The sequence below is a fragment of the Jaculus jaculus genome, chromosome 9 (genome assembly GCF_020740685.1).
Source record: "Jaculus jaculus isolate mJacJac1 chromosome 9, mJacJac1.mat.Y.cur, whole genome shotgun sequence".
In the NCBI taxonomy this organism is placed as follows: Eukaryota; Metazoa; Chordata; class Mammalia; order Rodentia; family Dipodidae; genus Jaculus; species Jaculus jaculus.
Genome location: NC_059110.1, coordinates 93,561,788 through 93,580,404, shown reverse-complemented (window position 1 = coordinate 93,580,404; position 18,617 = coordinate 93,561,788). Strand labels below are relative to the sequence as shown.

At 45.3% G+C, this 18,617-nt stretch overlaps 2 protein-coding genes across 2 annotated transcripts; one reads left to right on the top strand and one right to left on the bottom strand.

Moving 5' to 3' along the window:
• Window positions 1-2,217: 2,217 nt before the first annotated feature.
• LOC101597135 (C-C motif chemokine 4) lies at window positions 2,218-4,139 on the bottom strand. The gene is made up of 3 exons (XM_004664551.2): window positions 4,003-4,139; window positions 3,150-3,264; window positions 2,218-2,561 (listed from the first exon to the last, which is right to left on the bottom strand). Exons 1-3 carry the CDS (start codon window positions 4,076-4,078, stop codon window positions 2,474-2,476), a joined length of 279 nt encoding a protein of 92 aa, XP_004664608.2. The 5' UTR covers window positions 4,079-4,139; the 3' UTR covers window positions 2,218-2,473.
• An 8,674-nt stretch (window positions 4,140-12,813) lies between these two features.
• Window positions 12,814-14,008, top strand: LOC101595953 (C-C motif chemokine 3). Its single transcript, XM_004664474.2, has 3 exons — window positions 12,814-12,932; window positions 13,139-13,250; window positions 13,610-14,008. The coding sequence occupies exons 1-3, from the start codon at window positions 12,869-12,871 to the stop codon at window positions 13,698-13,700; spliced, it is 267 nt and encodes an 88-aa protein (XP_004664531.1). The 5' UTR covers window positions 12,814-12,868; the 3' UTR covers window positions 13,701-14,008.
• Window positions 14,009-18,617: the final 4,609 nt, after the last annotated feature.

Here is an 18,617-nt window from a genome sequence, read left to right as displayed (position 1 = left end):
CCCCTTCCAGTCTCTAGAGCTTCACTGTTGCGACCCCAACAGCATAGCATTTTATTTCAGTTGTCACATGGCTGCTTTCCCTCCTCCTGCTTCATCCCTGATCAGGGCATGTGACCACATTTAGGGCCTAGCCAGCTAATCTGGGATACTCTCTTAGTCTAAGTATCTTTGCCTCAAACCTACATGCAAAGCCCTCTTTCCATGTATGGTAACATTCACAGGTTATAGGTTTAGGATGTGGACATAGTGGGGGCTGTTGTTTAGCCAACTACAGTGATCTAAACCTTATTTCAGGCCTGAGGACCACCCACTCTCTCTCTCATCCCATCCCCTCAGAACAGAATTTTATATCTCTAACCTACACTCTAACTTCCTAAGCCATCATGTCTCCCTCTCCTTTAGGCCCTGAGGATATCCTGGGATGACATCATCCAGGGACAGTTTTTATGATGATGGATAGTTCTGTGTTTTCATTGTCCAGCATGGGAACTAACACCACATATGGCTATCAAACTTGAACGTGACCAGTGTGGCTGAGAAGCTGGATTTAAATTTTATTATCTTAAATTGTATTGAAATGTAAGCAGCCACTCTGGCCAGTGGCTGACATACTGGACAATTCAAATCCAGATAAACCAAAACAGAAGCTAAGGCCAAGCAGGTTGCTTGCTGCATGCCTCTCCTCACACGGAGGGTCAGCTCTGCCCCTAACCAGCTCCTCTCCATAGCATCGGAAGGAAGTTCCCATAGAGAGTATGACATGCCGGCGCAGGCTGAGGGCAGGGCAAGGCAGGGAATTATTTCAGTTGGCCCAGAGAAGAAGAAAGTTCCAGTTCTGCTTTTATCCAAATCACTTACAAAGCAGTCTCTTCCTTGTCCATCTTCTTCAGTGGGTCACTCTACGGGAGACCACAGATGTGTGTCTTTAGGGAAGCAGTATAGGACAGAGCACCAGCCTGGGGGTTGATACCAGCTACAGTTCTGCTTTGCCACGAACTAGTTGAATGGCCTCTGGAAAGTTACTTCCCAGTCCTTAGGCCTCTGTTTTCTATAAAATGAGAGGCTCGAGCCACAGGGTCTATGTCAAGGATTCTTCTAAACATCAACAGGCTATGGTCTGATCAGATATTATTGCTTATATAAATCTACTTTGAGGCCGTGTTCTCTCTGAACCATGCAAGAGAGACCCATGAGTTCTCTCTGACCTCAGTAAGTTATAACCAAGAATCGTTAAGCAGTCATGATTTAGGTGACTCCTATAATACTTTTTGAGCCAAAACAGACACCCCATGGGTGTTCTACACATCATTGGCTAACAAAAAATGGCCTTGCAAAGTAGACTACTTTCCAGGTAGGAAAACAGATTCTAGCAAGGCCAACTGATTCTCCTAATGTCACAGTCATAGGATGAAGATGTCACCTGAGTGACTGGACGCCTTTGTGTTCCCTGTGTGTGTGCCGCTGCGGTTTCTCCATGAGATGTCAAATTGATAACCCTTAGGATCACACTTGGCCTTCTGGGTCATTCTTTCATGATGCTTCCCAAGGGTTGGATTTTAGGGTCAGAATAGAGGCACCAAAGCAAACAGTACACTGGGTAGAGCAGGGAGACAGAAAGCAGGAGAGGGAGAAAGAGAAGGAAGGTAAAAAAGGGAGTATGTGCACCATGGAGCAAAGCTTCAGAGAGAGAGAGAGAGGGCCAGAGAGGGCTTTATGGGAAGAGGGTAGAAACTGCCGGGCAAAGGAAGGGCCTTGGGTAATGTGCTGAGATGTGTGTGGGGGTGACTTGGGGGTGTGGCAGTTCACTCCTCTCAGCCCAGAAGTACCCTCAATTACCATAACAGGTTGTGGTTCTAAAATGCTCCACCCAGTCTAGGCATGATCAGATGGGTGTGGGAAGAGAGCTCTGGGACTTTTACAGACCTAGGACACTCAGCAAATTCACTTCATCTCTCTGTGCCTCTGTTTCTTCTGTAAAACTGAGGGCAACAGTCCCCACTTCATATAGGTGGTGAAATACTGAAACTACTGAGTGATTTCCTGTACTGAGACCATTAGATGCATATTAAGAAACCAGTAATTACACGTTCTTTCAAACTAATAGCACCAGGCAATGCCCTTCCTCCCAAATCAGATTAAAACCACAAAGAAACCATGTTAAAAAAAAAAATCAAAGGTTTATTATGAAATGCATGAGAGCAACTGCATTATCCAGATGTCCACAACAGCAGAGAAATGATGATGGGTGGACCATCCCCATGGGGGACATGTGTCCTTTGACCAAACATAAATAATGGAAATTAACACCAAATAAAATAACAAAATACATAATCAAGATTAAATTAATAAAAAAGATAGAAATTCCCAAGAACAACCACACATGTGGAAAACAAGGTGCGTGTCACTGAGAAGAGACAGGACACAGTGGCTTCTCTTTAAGAGTTTCCTTCTGCCCATGAGCCCAGGGGTAAGCTCAGTTCAGCTCCAAGTCGTCCACGTACTCCTGGACCCAGGACTCACTGGGGTTGGCACAGACTTGCCTGCCTCTTTTGGTTTGGAACCTGTAGACCAAGGAGTGGACAGATTAACATCCCAGGGGACCTTTGAGGATATCTGCCCCTATCCATTGCCTGTGGTAGTTATCTCTCTCTCTCTCCCTCTGCCTGACCATGGCTTGCGTTGAACAGTTATGGTGGATGGGATCTTTCTTGGGTAGTCCTGACTCACGACTCTCTATAACTCCCACCCACTGGATTTAGCTGTGGCCCCAGTGGTTTCCCACATTAAGAATTGATAGGGTTTGCAATTAGTGAGGATGCCCCCCCCCCCAATTCTCTATTTCTCCTACCAGTGATTTTCCTCCCAGTCTCCCTAGCATGGCTTAAGAAGTCTGTCCATCTCTCATGGATCTTATTCCCGTTTTGTGGTTTCTCACCCTCTGGGTACCTTGTTCCTTAGGAGCCCTCTTCTTTGATTCCCACCTTGCCACTCTCAGGACTCAAAAAGCGATGTCATAACCCGTTTCTTCGCTTTCTCTGACAGCACTTCAGCCCTTAGCACTGACTCGTCTCTTTCTGACAACCCCTTCTCCATTGTGAAACCTCCCCTCTCTCTTGCCTCCTGGAAGCAGCCCAGGGGTTGGTACTCACACGACAGCTGGCTGGGAGCAGAGGCTGCTGGTCTCGAAGTAATCAATCACAAAGTGGCGAGGAAGCTTCCTCAGGGTGTAAGAGAAGCAGCAGGAAGTGGGAGGGTCTGAGCCCACTGGAAGGGAAGGGTCAGGGTAAGATCAAACCTCTACTTGGGAGTTAGTTGTCTCACTACAGGTTCTAGTTATGAATGTTCACTAAGCATCCCAAACGTGGTCCCTTGTATCAAGAGCCAACCATCCAGAGTAGGACGCTTCTAAAATCCTTTAAAAAATCCTTTAAAAAGACAAAAAAAAATTCTTGGGGTTGGAGAGAGGGCTTAGCGATTAAGGTGCTTGCCTGCAAAGCCTAAGTACCCAGGTTCAATTTCCCAGTGCCCACATCAGCCAGATGCACAAGGTGGCGCATGCGTCTGGAGTTCATTTACAGTATTTAGAGGCCCTTGCATGCCCATTCTCTCTCTCTTTCTCTCTCTCAAATAAATAAAGTATTTAAAAAATAAATAAAATTCTTGAGGATTGGAATTGGATTGAGTCTCAGAACATGTCTCAATCCAGTCCTCACCTCGTATGGATTCTCTGATGAGGAAAAACAGGCACAAGTTTACAGTAAAACAGAGTCCAGTCACAGTCCAACTTCCACCCTGTGCTTTCCCTCTACAGGCGGTTAATTCTTAAGAGAGCTTGAATATTACTGAATGTCTGCTAGACACTATATTTAACAGCAGACTTCTTGGGAAACTTCCCAGCTCCCTTTGTCCCCTGCTCACATCCCCTGGTTGGACTAATTCCAGCTAGAAAAACGGACTCTGCCTACTTGGTGGCTCGGGAAGTAGTGGGAGGAAGGAACTTACTTGGTGCAGAGAGCGCAGGGGCGCACAAGGCAGCCCCGAGCACCAGGAGAGAGAGGACAGGCCCGCAGACATGCATGGTCTTGGTGGAGGAGAGCTTTACACGGAGCTGAGACTGCCGAGCTTGGAGGCTTCAGAACCTGGTTGTGGCCTGTGCCGATCTGAGTTGGGAACCTCTCTTTATAGGGGACTCTGAGGCCTGAGATAGAGGTGGGGGGGCACAGTAAAGCCAGTGGAATTTCCAGAGTAGAGATGATGTCATGGCATCAGGAAGGAAACTGAAGCTAGCTGAGGATGAGGAGTTCCTCACAGCTTCTCTTCTCCAGAGCTGTGTCATCACGGGAGAGAGAGGAGGGGGTTGGCGGGGAGAAGTGAGCTAGAGGGAAGTGGTGTACCAAAGACAGTGACCGAGGCTGGAAAGAAGGTTGCGAACCCCAGAGGAAGGATGCGCGAGGTTCACACCTGAAGCAACGGCTAGGGGATCAGCGCCTACTGCATTCGGTGGTTGGCACCTCTGGGAGCTGGGGCCTTTGCGTCAGTATTTCCAGGTTGGCTGCCACTGCCAAGACAGACCCAGAATGTCACCATAGATAGACACGCAGACTCTTCCACTCAGGAAAACACATCCGATCAGCTTCATTCAGAAGAGGGGTTAGCCTGTTTAGAACAAGGAAGTAGCAGAAAAGAAATCGAGATTTTAGGATGTTGTCTAGGACTGATAGGAGAACAAGAGAAAGAAATCAAGTTTGGTGGACCTATACAAGTGGTCTTCGAGCCCAGATGGGATTGTCTCCCTAGCAGTGAGCCTGTGTTACAGACAGAATGCAAAACTAGCCTACTCATGTGGGTGTTCCCCAGCCAGCCCTTAGGGCATGCCTCACATTCCTGGTCGCCTAGGACCTGTGTAGAAGGTGGAACTTACCAAGGCCAGGGATACAGAAGTACTCAGCATAGAGTAGAGGAGGGAAATTTGGACAACAGAACATAGATCTCCCTTCTATAGCCCAGTTTCTCTGATCTCCCTTCATTGTGCCTGGTCCCACATTGCAACCTGCTCTACGTTGATAAAGAAAAGAGAAAAGTAAAAGAGAAAGCAGACCTCCTGCAAGCTTTTGAGTCAGGAGCTACGAGGAGTCAGAGCAGCATCCTTCAAGGTCATTCGATAAAGTACAAGGGCATCCAACGTACTTCCTCTCCCAACACCCACACTACCGGTGCCTCTTTCTAGTGTTATTTCTGCCTCACTCTTGCCTTTGTAGAGGACTTGCTTCAAATGGTATGAACTCATCAAGATCCCCATGTCTCATGTTCACCTTTTTTAAAAAAAATCTCTTAAGGGCTGGAAAAATGGCTTAGCAGTTAAGGTGCTGGCTGTGAAGCCAAAGGACCCAGGTTTGATTCCCCAGGACCCACATAAGCCAGATGCACAAGAAGTACATGCATCTGGAGTTCATTTGCAATGGCTAGAGGCCCTGGCTAGCCCATTCTCTATCTCTTTTCGACCTTTCTCTCTCTCCTTGCAAATAAATAAATAAACAAACTTTTAAAAAGCCGGGCATGGTGGTGCATGTCTTTAATTCCAGCACTTGGGAGGCAGAAGTGCAGAGGTAGGAGGATTGTCATAAGCTCAAGGCCACCCTGAGACTGCATAGTGAATTCCAGGTCAGCCTGGGCTACAGTGAGACCCTATCTCGAAAAGCAAATCAAACAAACAAAAAAATGTCTAAAAACTCTGAATGCTACGAAGTCAGCATTACATCAATACCAAAACCAGACAGAGACACAGCAAGAAAAGAGAACTACAAAGCAATATCCCTGATGAATTATATTAGTTTCTTTATATAGAAAATACACATGGCTACCGTACAAAATTTAGAAAATATAGAAAGACACAAGTTAAAAAAAAATGTGCTGACACTCAGCAAAGTAAACAAAGAACAGAAGAACATACCACTATCCACAATGGGTCTAGAAATTAGCCAGACGCGCCTGGCTCTAGAGAGAAGTACATCACAGAGGAAAACGTGCTTCACTGGTATGTTTCTGTTAAAAGCTCAAAAAGCCAAAGTGCTGTTAGGATTGAGGCAAGGCAGAAAGACGGAAGTCTGTAGTGCCATGAGGGAGAAAGAACAGCATGGGAGGGGGATGTGGCTGTGCTCCCAGGATCTAATCTTTTAAATTCTAAAGCTTTTTTTTATTGTGGGGGTTGGAAAAGGCCCACGAAATGATGGTGTGTTCCAAACAGCATCTCGTCCCAGACCGTAAATGAGTTGTGCTCTCTAAGGGGCAGATGATGCACTCCCAGAGACACCTCGGTCAAGGATGTCAGTGCCACTGATGGTGCTGTAGAACTGAAGTGATATGTTAGCTAGGGAAAATTCCATAACTTTTCACCTTGCTACAAATTACACTTTTTGGACAATGTTAAAAAGCACCAGGAGTGCCTCCCCCCAAAAAATGACTGGTGCTCCCACAACACATTACCCACAACCCTGTGGGGAATACCAGCAACCCCACTGAGGAGGGCCCCCAGCGGAATGGGAGCAGGGAGGAAGGAAAAGATGGTGCCAACACGTGATGCATCCATACAAAGTATGTTCTTAATTTAAAAAAAAATTCAAAGAAAGAGAAAGGGGTGGTTTAAGCAACCTTTAGAAATGTAACTTGAGGGCTGGAGGGATGGCTTAGCAGTTAAGGGACTTGCTTGCAAAGCCAAAGGACCAAGGTTCAATTCCCCAGGACCCATGTAAGCCAGATGCACAGGGTGGCAAAGGCTTCTGGAGTTTGCAGCAACTAAAGGCCCTTGCGTACCCATTCTCTCTATATATCTGCTCCCCTTCTCTCTATCAAATAAATAAAATAAATAAACAATTTTAAAGACTTTTTAAAAGAAATGTAACTTGAGAGCCACCAGAACTCTTTATCTACCCATTACAAAGATACTTCATTTGTTACTCTCCCTTGGGAAGCCCACACTTGTCCTGTTGGGTGGTTTTTCTCTTTCTCTTGAAACACATCTTTCTGCTTTTACTAAACCCAATTGTACTTCAACTTTAGTTTACCCTCAATTCATTTCTGCACCAAAGCCACAGAACGTGGTGTGTCTTGAGGGCACATCTCTGAAAGGAACTCCTCAGGCCACTGCCAATAGGCGTTATACTCCTATGCTGGTGACAGTATGATGTAAAATGTCTTCCAGCTTTGCATTTCACATGACTCTGAGTAGGGAAACTTAGGGACTTCTCTTTTTCTTAAAACGTGTAGGAAATTAACTTTCTCTCCTTAAATGAATATGGAAATATTCTTTAAAAAAAATCCAGGAGCTGGGCATGGTGGCGTATGCCTTTAACCCCAGTACTTGGGAGGCAGAGGTAGGAGGATGGCTGTGAGCTCGAGGCCACCCTGAGACTACAGAGTGAATTTCAGGTCAGCCTGGACTCAAAAAAAAAAAAAAAGTCCAGGACATTAAACAGCAGTCTTCTTTTTCTCACTCTGGCTCAGACTGACCTGGAATTCACTATATAGTCTTAGGCTGGCCTCGAACTCACAGTGATCCTCCTACCTCTGCCTCCCGAGTGCTGGGGTTAAAGGTGTGCTCCACCACGCCCAGCTAGTTTTTCTTATTCGTCCTACATTTTGCTTCCCATGGCTGCCTAGGATGTGCCTGTACCACCTGTGCTTTCCTCTGCCCTGTGCGTTGCGGGCTGGCACTCATTCACTCACAGAAGTAGTTCAAAAAGACTGGGTCTTGGTTTTCAGGAAATATAAAAGGACAAGTTTCAAGGTGAGGATCAGGTCACAGGGAAGCTTCCAGTTCCTGCTGGAAATGGTGCAGAGGACTTGAAGAATGTTGGGGGGGGGGTGGAAAGATGGCTTAGGGGTTAAGGCGCTTGCTTGCAAAGCCAAAGTACCCAGATTTGATTCCCTAGGATCCATGTAAGCCAGATGCACAAAATGGCACATGTAAAAAAAATAAAAAATAATTTAAAAAATGGCACATGTGTCTGGAGTTCCTTTGCAATGTCTCCTGTTGAAGACTCTGGTGCACACATTCTCTCTCTCTCTCTCTCTCTCTCTCTCTCTCTCTCTCTCTCACACACACACACACACACACACACACACACACACTTCAATAAATAAATACATACACAGTGCCAGTCATCTTGCTGATGCTGGGCAGGCCGACCTCAGACAGCAGCCCGGATGATGAGCACAAACAGCATCTGATCTTCCAATACAGACAGACTCTGTACTGGCCAGCGACTGAACAGATGTAGGAAGTGGAGGAGGGAGAGGAGTCAGGAAGACTTCCAGATTTCTGGCTTGCACACTTGATGGGACAGGTTGTTTTGAGGGATCAAGGCTATATAGAAGGAGTTAGGGGAGGGATAAATTCCAAAACCAAAACACGTGCTCTGATCTATTGCAACACACACACACACACACACACACACACACACACACACACACACACAAGAAATGGCTTGAAGAACTCAAGCCTCAGGAAGTTGCAACCAAGGGCAGGCTGCAGAAAGGAGGGGCAGCATCACCGAGAACCTGTCTCTCCTAGATGTGAGAAAGGAGCCTGATTCCAGGATATTGTTTCTGCCTACAGAAAAGACAGAGCCCTTACCTGGGTGCTGGGCTGGAGAGATAGCTTAGCAGTTAATGTGCTTGCCTGTGAAGCCTAGGGACCCATGTTTGACTCTCCAGATCCCCCGCAAGGTGATACAAGCACAAGGCTGCACATGTGCACAAGGGCAGCGCACACATCTGGTGTTGATTGCAGTGGCTGGAGGCCCTGGTACACCAATTTTCTCTCTCTCATAGAAAAAGAGTGTCATTGATAGTGAACCCAGCCACAGAAACATTGCTGCCAAACAAGTCCTGAGGTTAGCACCTGGGGAGTGAATGCTGAGGTGGGCAGAGACAGGAGGATCACTGGAGCTCGCTGGTCAGCCAGTCTAACTGAAAAAGGGAGAGCTCCCGACTTGGTGAAAGACCCTGTCTCATTGGACTAAGGCATCAGAACCAGGCATGGTGGCACACACCTTTAACCCATGCACTCCAGGGGCAGAGGTAAGAGGATCATCATGAGTTCGAGGCCACCCTGAAACTACAAAGTGAATTCCAGGTCAGGCTGGGCTAGATCAAGACCATACCTCCAAAAACCAAAAATCAATAAATAATTAAGGGATAAGAATGATAGAGAAGGACACTTGATATCCTTTGGCCACCACACATCTGCGTGCACATGCACACACACACATACGTACACCCCACACATCCCATATACTAAAAAATTTAATAATGTTGACAGTGACCTTTAAAGCTGACCATTTCTATCTGTGTAACCCCGAACAAGTCACTTCTCTGGGGAAACATCAATTTGCATTCTAGGAAATTTCTAAGACTTCCAAATCAATCATCCTTTCCATGACTCATTTAGCATGTATTAAGTATATGCTATGCATACAAGAATGTTATTTTAGGGCTGAGGAGATGGTTCAGTGGTTAAAGGCGTTTGCTTACAAAACCTGAAGGCCCAGGTTTGCTTCCCTAGTACCCACATAAAACCACTTGCACAAAGTGGTGCATGCATCTGGAGTTTATTTGCAGTGGCAACAGGCACTCTCCCCCCGCCCTTGCAAATAAATAAATAAAATATTTGAAAAAGAATGTCACCTTACAAGCAAGTGAAAACACACTGGTAAGGGCTATTTCCTGGTTTGGGGATTGATAGAAAAATATCACCACTATATAAACATTAAGGATGATATATTCAATCAATCACTTTCATTAAAACGAACACAACTGTAAGACTTAACACACTAGGTCTTGAGAGGCACCATGTCATCCATCATCTTTTAGGATTAGATTGACTAGGCTCAACCAATAAAATAATCAATAGGATGTGGTTTGCATTTGGTTTAAAATCAACACGATGGGCTGGAGATATGGCTTAGCGGTTAAGTGCTTGCCTGTGAAGCCTAAGGACGCCGGTTCAAGGCTCGATTCCCCAGGACCCACATTAGCCAGATGCACAAGGGGGCGCACGTGTCTGGAGTTTGTTTGCAGTGGCTAAGCAGCCCTGGCATGCCCACTCTTCTCTCTTTCTCTCTGCCTCTTTCTCTCTCTGTCTGTTGCTCTCAAATAAATAAATAAAAATAAACAACAAAAAAAATTAAAACAAAATCAACAGGACATCACAATTTTGAAGAAAGGCTTACACAGATGACTACCGCTGCCCCGTTGAAAGTGCTATAATCCTAGAAGTGGACAGTGACCATGATCAGATCAGTGACTGACTCAGTAGTTTCCATTTCCTCTTTCACACATTCTCTGGCTCCTCGAATCCTGCTCTTAGGAGCTGAATCATGAATAGTGAGTGGGTTTTCCAATAAGTAAGCAAAAGAGTGATTGGTGGTGTTGATGCAGGTAGAAAAAAATCATATGTGGTACAGTTTGTAATGCAACAAATGATTGTGACTCCTTTCTTTGGAATCAACAGCAAATGGGAAGACACTCAGATGTCTCAGCCCCAGTTTAACCCCCAGTACCCTTCATCTTCCTTTTGCTTGATGAACCTGGCTACCACACCAATAGTAGCCATCACTGGGAGGAATGCGCACAGAGCCTGGATGCTTTAAAAAGTAACTCCACACTTCCTCTCATGTGGCCATACTTTGCTTATGTCTGATGTCCTGCACTATTTCCTGGTGTCTAACAAAACCAATCCCAACTCATCCGGGGAGAATACAAAGCCCTTCCTAGTTTGATCCCTCTTCAGCTAAACTTTACTATTCATAGTTTCAGAATGCTCCGTAACGCCAGGGAACAAGTCCCATTTTCTTCTTCTTTTTTCTTTCTTTCTTTCTTTTTTTTGGGGGGGATGGTGGTGGCGTTTCGAGGTAGGGTCTCACTCTAGCCCAGGCTGACCTGGAATTCACTATGTAGTTCAGGGTGGCCTTGAACTCATGGCGATCCTCCTACCTGTCTCCAGACTACTGAGATTAAAGGCATGTGCCACCACGCCCGGCCCTATTTTCTTCTGAGCTCACAAAGTCACATCTGTGACTGCATTTGCTGGCCCACCCCATCCATGTCTATTCAAATCCTGTGTAATTTTCAAACTCCAATCAAAGTTCCAACCCTTGGGGGCTAGAGAGAAACGGGTTAGAGGTGAAGGCACGTGCCTGAGAACCCTAAAGTCCCAGGTTTGATTCACTAGTGCCCAGGTAATCCAGATGCACAAAATGATGCACGCATCTGGAGTTGGTCTGCCGTGACTGGAGGCCCTGGTGTGCCCATTCTCTCTGTCTGTCTCTCTCTCTGCTTGCAAATAAATGAATGTATTTTTTTTTAAGTTCCAGCCCTTCCAGGAGACCCTCATCATCTTCCTGCAGGTCATTTCTTCCTCCTCATTGTGGTTTCAGCCTTTATGTCTTCTCCCCCTCAGCCCTTTAGGACTGCTGCTAAGTGCTGTGACCACATGTTCACATATCCCACCTGCCTCTGCTAAACTACAGGCATTTGAGGAGGAAGTCCACTAAAAAGTACAAATGCGAACCCATGTCTCATTATAAAGTAAGCTTCATGGTTGTTACTTATAAAATAATAAAGTAATTCCAAGTATTAATTCTTTAGGGTACTTGTTTCCAGTACTTATTTTTACAATGTCTAGGACTGGCATGGAAACATGTGTATATTTCTATATATTTGTACAATTATTTAACTTGTAAAAGTTGTATTTTATATTTTACCCTGATTTTTAAATTTTTTTATTTATTTGTTTGCTATCAGACACATACAGAGAAGAGAGACAGACAGAGAGAGAGAATGAGCATGCCAGGGCCTCCAGCCGCTGCAACAAATTCCAGATGCATGTGCCACTTTGTCCATCTGGATTTACGTGGGTACTGGGGAATTGAACTTGGATTGTTAGGCTTTGTAGGTAAGCACGCCTTAACCACTAAGCCATCTCTGTAGCCCTTTATCTTGATTTTTTTTAACTATTGATGTTATGAGTATCTTTATGCCACTTCATTCATTTTAAGAGCTTAGCAATTTGCAATTCATGAAAGTTAGGTCTCCTTATTTAAGAAGAAGAATAATTCTAGGCCAGATGTTTCTGTGTTTGAAAATGCCTCTAAATTTGAGTTGTTTCCATAGGACTCTTTCCTAGAAGTGCCTTTCCTAGATTAATGGGTATAAATATTTTTAGACTTCTGACCTATTAACACCTACACCTAAAGTATCTTTATAATCCACAACTAATGTTTCACCCAGTACGCTCGTCAACTTGTGGCAGTGTGATGCATGAACGAACCACTGAAATTCCTCTGGCAGGGGACTCCTGAACTCAGTTCCCTGCGTGTAGGGAGATGGGTCCTGCCACTATCCAAAGCTACTCCATCTGCATGGCCAGGGAGGCTGAGGAAGCACGGAGTTTCAGTTCTGCTTGAAGGAACGAGGCTGGGGAATTCTTTCATAGCCCAAGTACTGATGAGAAGGGACCAGCTAAGAATAGCCCCAGGTTGGCATTCGCCTCTTTCCCTCTTCCTCACAAGCAGCTAGAGCAGGTCACAAGTGGAGAGCTGAGACTACAGTCTCCGAGATGCTATTCTTGGATATCCTGAGCCCTGTGGTCACCAGGGACCCCAACTTAGTTGCACAATGTTCAGCATGACCGCATTACTAATGCTTGAAATTTTCCCTCCTCACCCCCAGATTCCATTTCCCCATCCACCTGGGTTGCCTATAAAGAGAAGAAGGAAATGGCTTCAGACACCAGAAAGACTGACAGCAGTGAGAGCCCAGCCCCTTCTCGGCTCTGCCCATACTTGAGGCCACCTGCTCGCTCGGCACCATGAAGGTCCCCCTAGCTTCTTTGGCGGTCCTGGCTCTCTGCACCCAGGTCCTCTCAGGCCCGTGTAAGTGTCTGCGCTGGTCCAGCAGGCGTCCCCTGTCTCTGGTCATGGGTAGACCACAGCAGTCTTTTCTTGTGGCCTCGAGAGAGAACTTCCTGAAGGGCTACAAAACATCTTGATCTTCCTCTTCAAGACTTTTCATCTTTACGGTGTTGGCTGCCCTTTCTTGCTGGCTGATAACCCGGCTTGCTCTGCTCCTTTCTCTGCAGATGGTGCCAATACTCCCACCTCCTGCTGCTTCTCCTACAGCTGGCAGATTCCACGGAAATTCATAGTTGATTACTTCGAGACCAGCAGCCTGTGCTCCCAACCGGGTGTCATGTAAGTTTCATTCTCCTGCCCACCCTTAAGGATAGGCTCCAAGGGCACAGACAAGTCATAAATGCCAGCCTAGAAAGACCCAGGTTTGTGGGTTTTGCGAGGACACGGGACCCAGCTTTCTCAGGCAAGCAAGACCTGACTTGGTTGGTGGTGGAGGATGGAACAGAGCAAAGGAGTCTCCCAGCCAGAGGGAAGGGGTGGTGAAAAGGAGCTACGGGATCCTCTGAGGGGCACAGAAGAGAGGGTCTCTAGACTGATGGGCAGAACATCACTGGGGGAAAAGGGTGGGTAGAGGGGCCATAGTGGGCCCCAAACTCCCCTCAGATTTCTCAGTGTCTGATCCTCACCTCTGTCCACAGCTTCCTAACCAAGAAAGGCCGGCAGCTCTGTGCTGACCCCAAGGAGTCCTGGGTCCAGGAGTACACCGCTGACCTGGATCTGAAAGCTTGAGTGGCTTGGAGGATGAAGCACCGGTTGGTCTCCATGGACTCTCTGAGAGCAGGAGTGTGCCTCAGAAATACCCCTGCAACCTCCACAGTTCCCGTTCCTATGGGCTGCTTGACAAACAACTACACTCAGAGACTCTTAACTTAAATTTTAATTTATTTAATACTATTAATTTTGTACTATTTATTTCTTTATAGTTTATTTTTATTGTCACACTGTGTTGTGACTATTTGCTCTGAAAGATGTCAGGACATGTCCCTTGTCACCTACCTCCTTATTCCCTTTTGCTCACACTGTGCTTGGTGACAGTTGATTGGTACGTCTACCTTGCATAGGTTGGTGACAGCCAAAGCCACAAACTGACAAATTGTAGTAGATGCTTTTGTTTTGCTGTTGTTTTGCTTCATGCTTTGTCCACTCTGCTGAAACAATAAAGATATTTCTTTCAAATGAACTTGTATTGAGTTTGGGTCTGTTGTCCTTCCAAATCAAAACTGCTGCTTTAGAGAAATAACAGCAAAGAGTAGAAAGATAAAGGACTTGGAAGGGGGAACATGCAGGGAGTTCCACAGAGTTACTCTATTTAACACCAGAAGCACAGTTCTAGAACACTGAAACCGTGGCTATTTTATGAGTCAACTTGCCACGTGCCTACTCTAGGAAAACAAACAAAAAAACCCACTAGTTGAATGGGTATCATCAAGCCGAGCATTTGGCCATTAATTCTTATCTATGACAAACTGAGCTTTCTTAAGAATAATTGCCAACAATTTTAAGGCTTACTCTGGACTGACTTGCTTATGCATTATCCACTTGATCCTCCTGTTATGGTTTGGATCTCCCGTGTCCTCCAACAGCACTGATGCTCGGTTCCCAGTTCATCAATGTTGAGAGGCAGAGCCTGTGGAAAGTGATTGGGTTGTGAGGGCGTTGACCTCATGAATTGGTTAATTCATGCATGGAGTCATCATTCAACGGTTTTGTGGGGAAGAGTTCTGTGGTAAAAGCAAGGTCTCTGTGTGTGGGGGGGCGGTTTCTTGGCTATTTATCTCTGTGACAGAAAACTGACTAAGACCTTCATTAATACAATAGTCCACCTTAGGCTGTAGCACTTGACAGAAAAGTTAAGTAGGTTAGTGAAGATCACACAGGACATGAATAATACAGCGGAGTTCCCAAACTCAGTTTTTATTTACAGAGCTTTTGGTTAACTACTGACCAAATTGTTTCTCCAAATACGATCTATTTAAACTGAGTTCATAAGCAACAAGTGTTTATACCACTCACATAAGAGTCTGCAGGAGAGAGCCTGGGAATGAGTATTCTCACCAGGCTGATCAGGTGTTCCCCAGGCATGTTATTGGTGAGGAACCGCTGAACTAGTCACTTCGAGTCACCATTTTCCCCCTGGTATGGTACTAGGTGTATCATACATTATTTCTCTAGAAACTCTGTGCCACAAAATAAATGTCTATTTTTTTTTCAAGGTAGGGTCTTACTCTAGCTCAGGCTGACCTGGAATTCACTTTGTAGTTCAGGGTGGCCTCAAACTCATGGTGATTCTCCTACCTCTGCCTCCCGAGTGCTGGGATTAAAGGCGTGCACCACCATGCCTGGTCCATAATGTCTAATACTGAAGAAAGAAAAGTAAGCCTGTCTTAATGTGGAGTAGCTTCTCCTTACAGGTCTACTGTGAAAGGTAAGTTATTTAACAGGTGGTTGCCTGAGTGAGTTTTAGGCACAGGAAATGCACAGTGAGATAGGGCTCCTTTTGTGGAAAGGGAAATTCAGATCATTGTATAAAAACCAAACATGTTTCAAAACTATATCAAGGTAGGGTCTAACTCTAGCTCAGGCTGACCTAGAATCCACTATGTAGTCTCAGGGTGGTCTCAAACTCATGGTGATCCTCCTACCTCTGCCTCCCCAAGTGCTAAGGCATGTGCCATCATGCCTGGCTTTCAAAATAATAGCATTTTTGTTCCCAAACTTGTCTAGAATGATAAGTTACAAAACTCATTAAAATGTTAACACTACTACTAGAAAGTATTTAAATGCATATTTTATTTGACCTGATCTTATTTCCAAGGAGCGGTTGTATAGGATCATTGCCATAGATTCAAACATATTCTTTGCAATATGGGTGGCAAAAAAGCAAATGAGGGCTGGAGAGATGGCTCAGCAGTTAAGGCATTTGCCAGCAAAGCCGAAAGACCCAGATTCAATTCCCTAGTACCCATATCGAGCTAGAGGCACAGGCTGACACATACATCTGGAGTTTGTTTGCAGTGGCTAGAGGCCCTGGTATGCCCATTCTCTTTCTCTCTATTTGCCTCTTTCTCTCTCTCTCTCAAATAAATAAACAACATAATTTTTAAAAAAGTAAATGAAGCCGGGTGTGGTGGCACATGCCTTTAATCCCAGCACTCGGGAGGCAGAGGTAGGAGGATCACCATGAGTTCAAGGCCACCCTGAGACTATATAGTAAATTCCAGGTCAGCCTGAGCTAGAGTAAGACCCTACCTCAAAAAAAAAAAAAAAAAAAAAAAAAAGCAAATGAATGAAAACATTGTCCAATATGGGGTCAACTCTGTAGAAAATTCAAATGCTCATCCACAGAATGCTCACAGTCAACAGAAAAGGGTCACACATATCTATACCTATTGAATGTGTCCATAACATTATGTGCAAAAGGCATGGCTATCTGCATCTAAGATATGCATATACACTATACCGAACTGTGTATTGAACATTTTTATGCTTTGACTTTTTTGTTTTTATTGGCATATATTCATCACACATAATAAGTCTCATAATGAGTCTCATAATGTATTTTCATCATCTCCACCACCCTGTCACCCTCTCTGGTGCTTTTCCACTCTTGATGAGCCCATCCTCTTCCTCACCTTAACTTGTTCCCACCCCTCTATTTTCTTCCTTTTCGTGTGTGTGCAGGAAACCACCATGAGTCTAAAACCCACACCCTCTCCAGAAGATAGCATTCTCAGCCCTCCTCCCCATGTTCAGAGACTAATTGATGTTTTTATTTTAAAAATCCATCCATCTCTCCACCTATATTTACACAAGCAACTATCTGGAAAGATACATATCCAAGAATGAACTGCAGTTTCATACACACGGCCAGTTTTTAGGAATGGGGACTTTTCACTTTCTATGTCTTTTCACTTTGAGGGATTTTTCAGAGAGTTTATATGTTTACTCCTCTGGCCTCAGCTCCCCATCGCCATTGACGAGTGGGACAATCCAACCACTGGAATTGCTTTCTCGTTGGGATCCTGAGTTGGCACAGAGAGGCAGACTTGTCTAGGCCTATGGAGTCTGAATATCACGATTCTATATACTGAGAACAAAGCAACAGACCCGCAAGTGCTTCCCAATGGAGTCTTCATATCATAAAGTTTAATGCACAAAGCTTCTCCCGTGTCACACGTCACTATTCAAGGCTCCTATTCCCACACATCAACCTCAGTGTATGAAGATACTAGAGGCAAACATGAGGTGTATGTTTGTCCAAAAAGAAGCAGTGAAGGTGTTACCTTTTCCTCTTTATTGGCATCCAGAAGAAGAAGAAGAAAAAAAAAAAAGCCTCGGGTCATACAAAGTCTTCTGTCTGTGCTCAACTGTTTCTCGTGGCTCAGAAACCCACAACTAGATGAGCAGCTTCACATTGCCCAACATTCTGCAAATATGAACATCAAGCACAAACAGGAAACAGAACTAAGACCTTTGTTATGGCAAAGGGAGAATGCTCGGTGGGTATTTCAGAGCTGATCCTCCACTGAGCTCTGGTCAGCCTCTCCAGCAGCTCCCATCCCTCCTCCCTGTGGGAATGTCCTCCATGGGGTCATCTGAAATGAGACCCTGGGGAGGACCTGCTTCTGATGGGCTACCTACTTCCTGTCTGAGGGGTGAGGGGTCTGGGATTTTCCTTCACTGTTGAGTTTGTGGTTTCCTTGGCAATGTCACTCCCCTCTAATGCCAGCAGGTGTCTCTCTGCTTGTAATTCTTCCATGGGCTAGAAAACCCAAGCAGGGAGGTTGTCCAGTCACATTTTTGCATTTTTACATGTGCATATGTGTGCTGTGCACACGTGTGTATGCACGCTCCTATGTATGTAGGTGTACAAGTAAGTATACAGAAGAAAGTGGAGGGCAGAGGTCAAGGTCAGGTGTTTTCCTCAATCACTCTCCACTTTATTTATTTATTTGTTTGTTTGTTTGTTTGTTTGTTTATTTTTGGAGATAGGGTCTCACTCTAGCTCAGGCTGACCTGGAATTCACTATGTACTCGCAGGGTGGCCTTGAACTCATGGCGATCCTCCTACCTCTGCCTCCCAAGTGCTGGGATTAAAGGTATGCCCGGCTTCCACCTTATTTTTTGAGACAAGTCTCTTGCTGAACCTAGAGCTTGTTGATTTAATGAGATACTGCTCTAGCTAGCCTGAAAGCCTCAGGGATTCTGTGTCTCCGTCTGCCCACCACGGGGATTACAGGTGCGCCACCACGCCCAGCATTTCACATCTGGGCTGGGCACCTGAACTCAGTCCCATGCCTGTACCCAAGCACTTTACCCACTGAGCCATCTCCTCAGCCCGTTTTTTGTTTGTTTGTTTAATTTTTTTGCTGGTGTTGGGAATGTGCACATTCTAACACAGTCCCCAGTACTGTTGCCATTGTAGCTTCTTGGTCCTGGTGAGAGGCCTCTGTCTGGATTCTGTAGAATTAAGTCGCCAAACGTAGAGGTGATGAAGACTTGGCATTGGGTCCAAAGCCACATGTTTCTCCTGCTTCTTCTTCTTATTATTCTTATTCTTTTTGGCTACATGGGACCTTAGCATCAAAATACAACAGAGCCAGGTGTGGTGGCACATGCCTTTCATTCTAGCACTTGGGAGGCTGA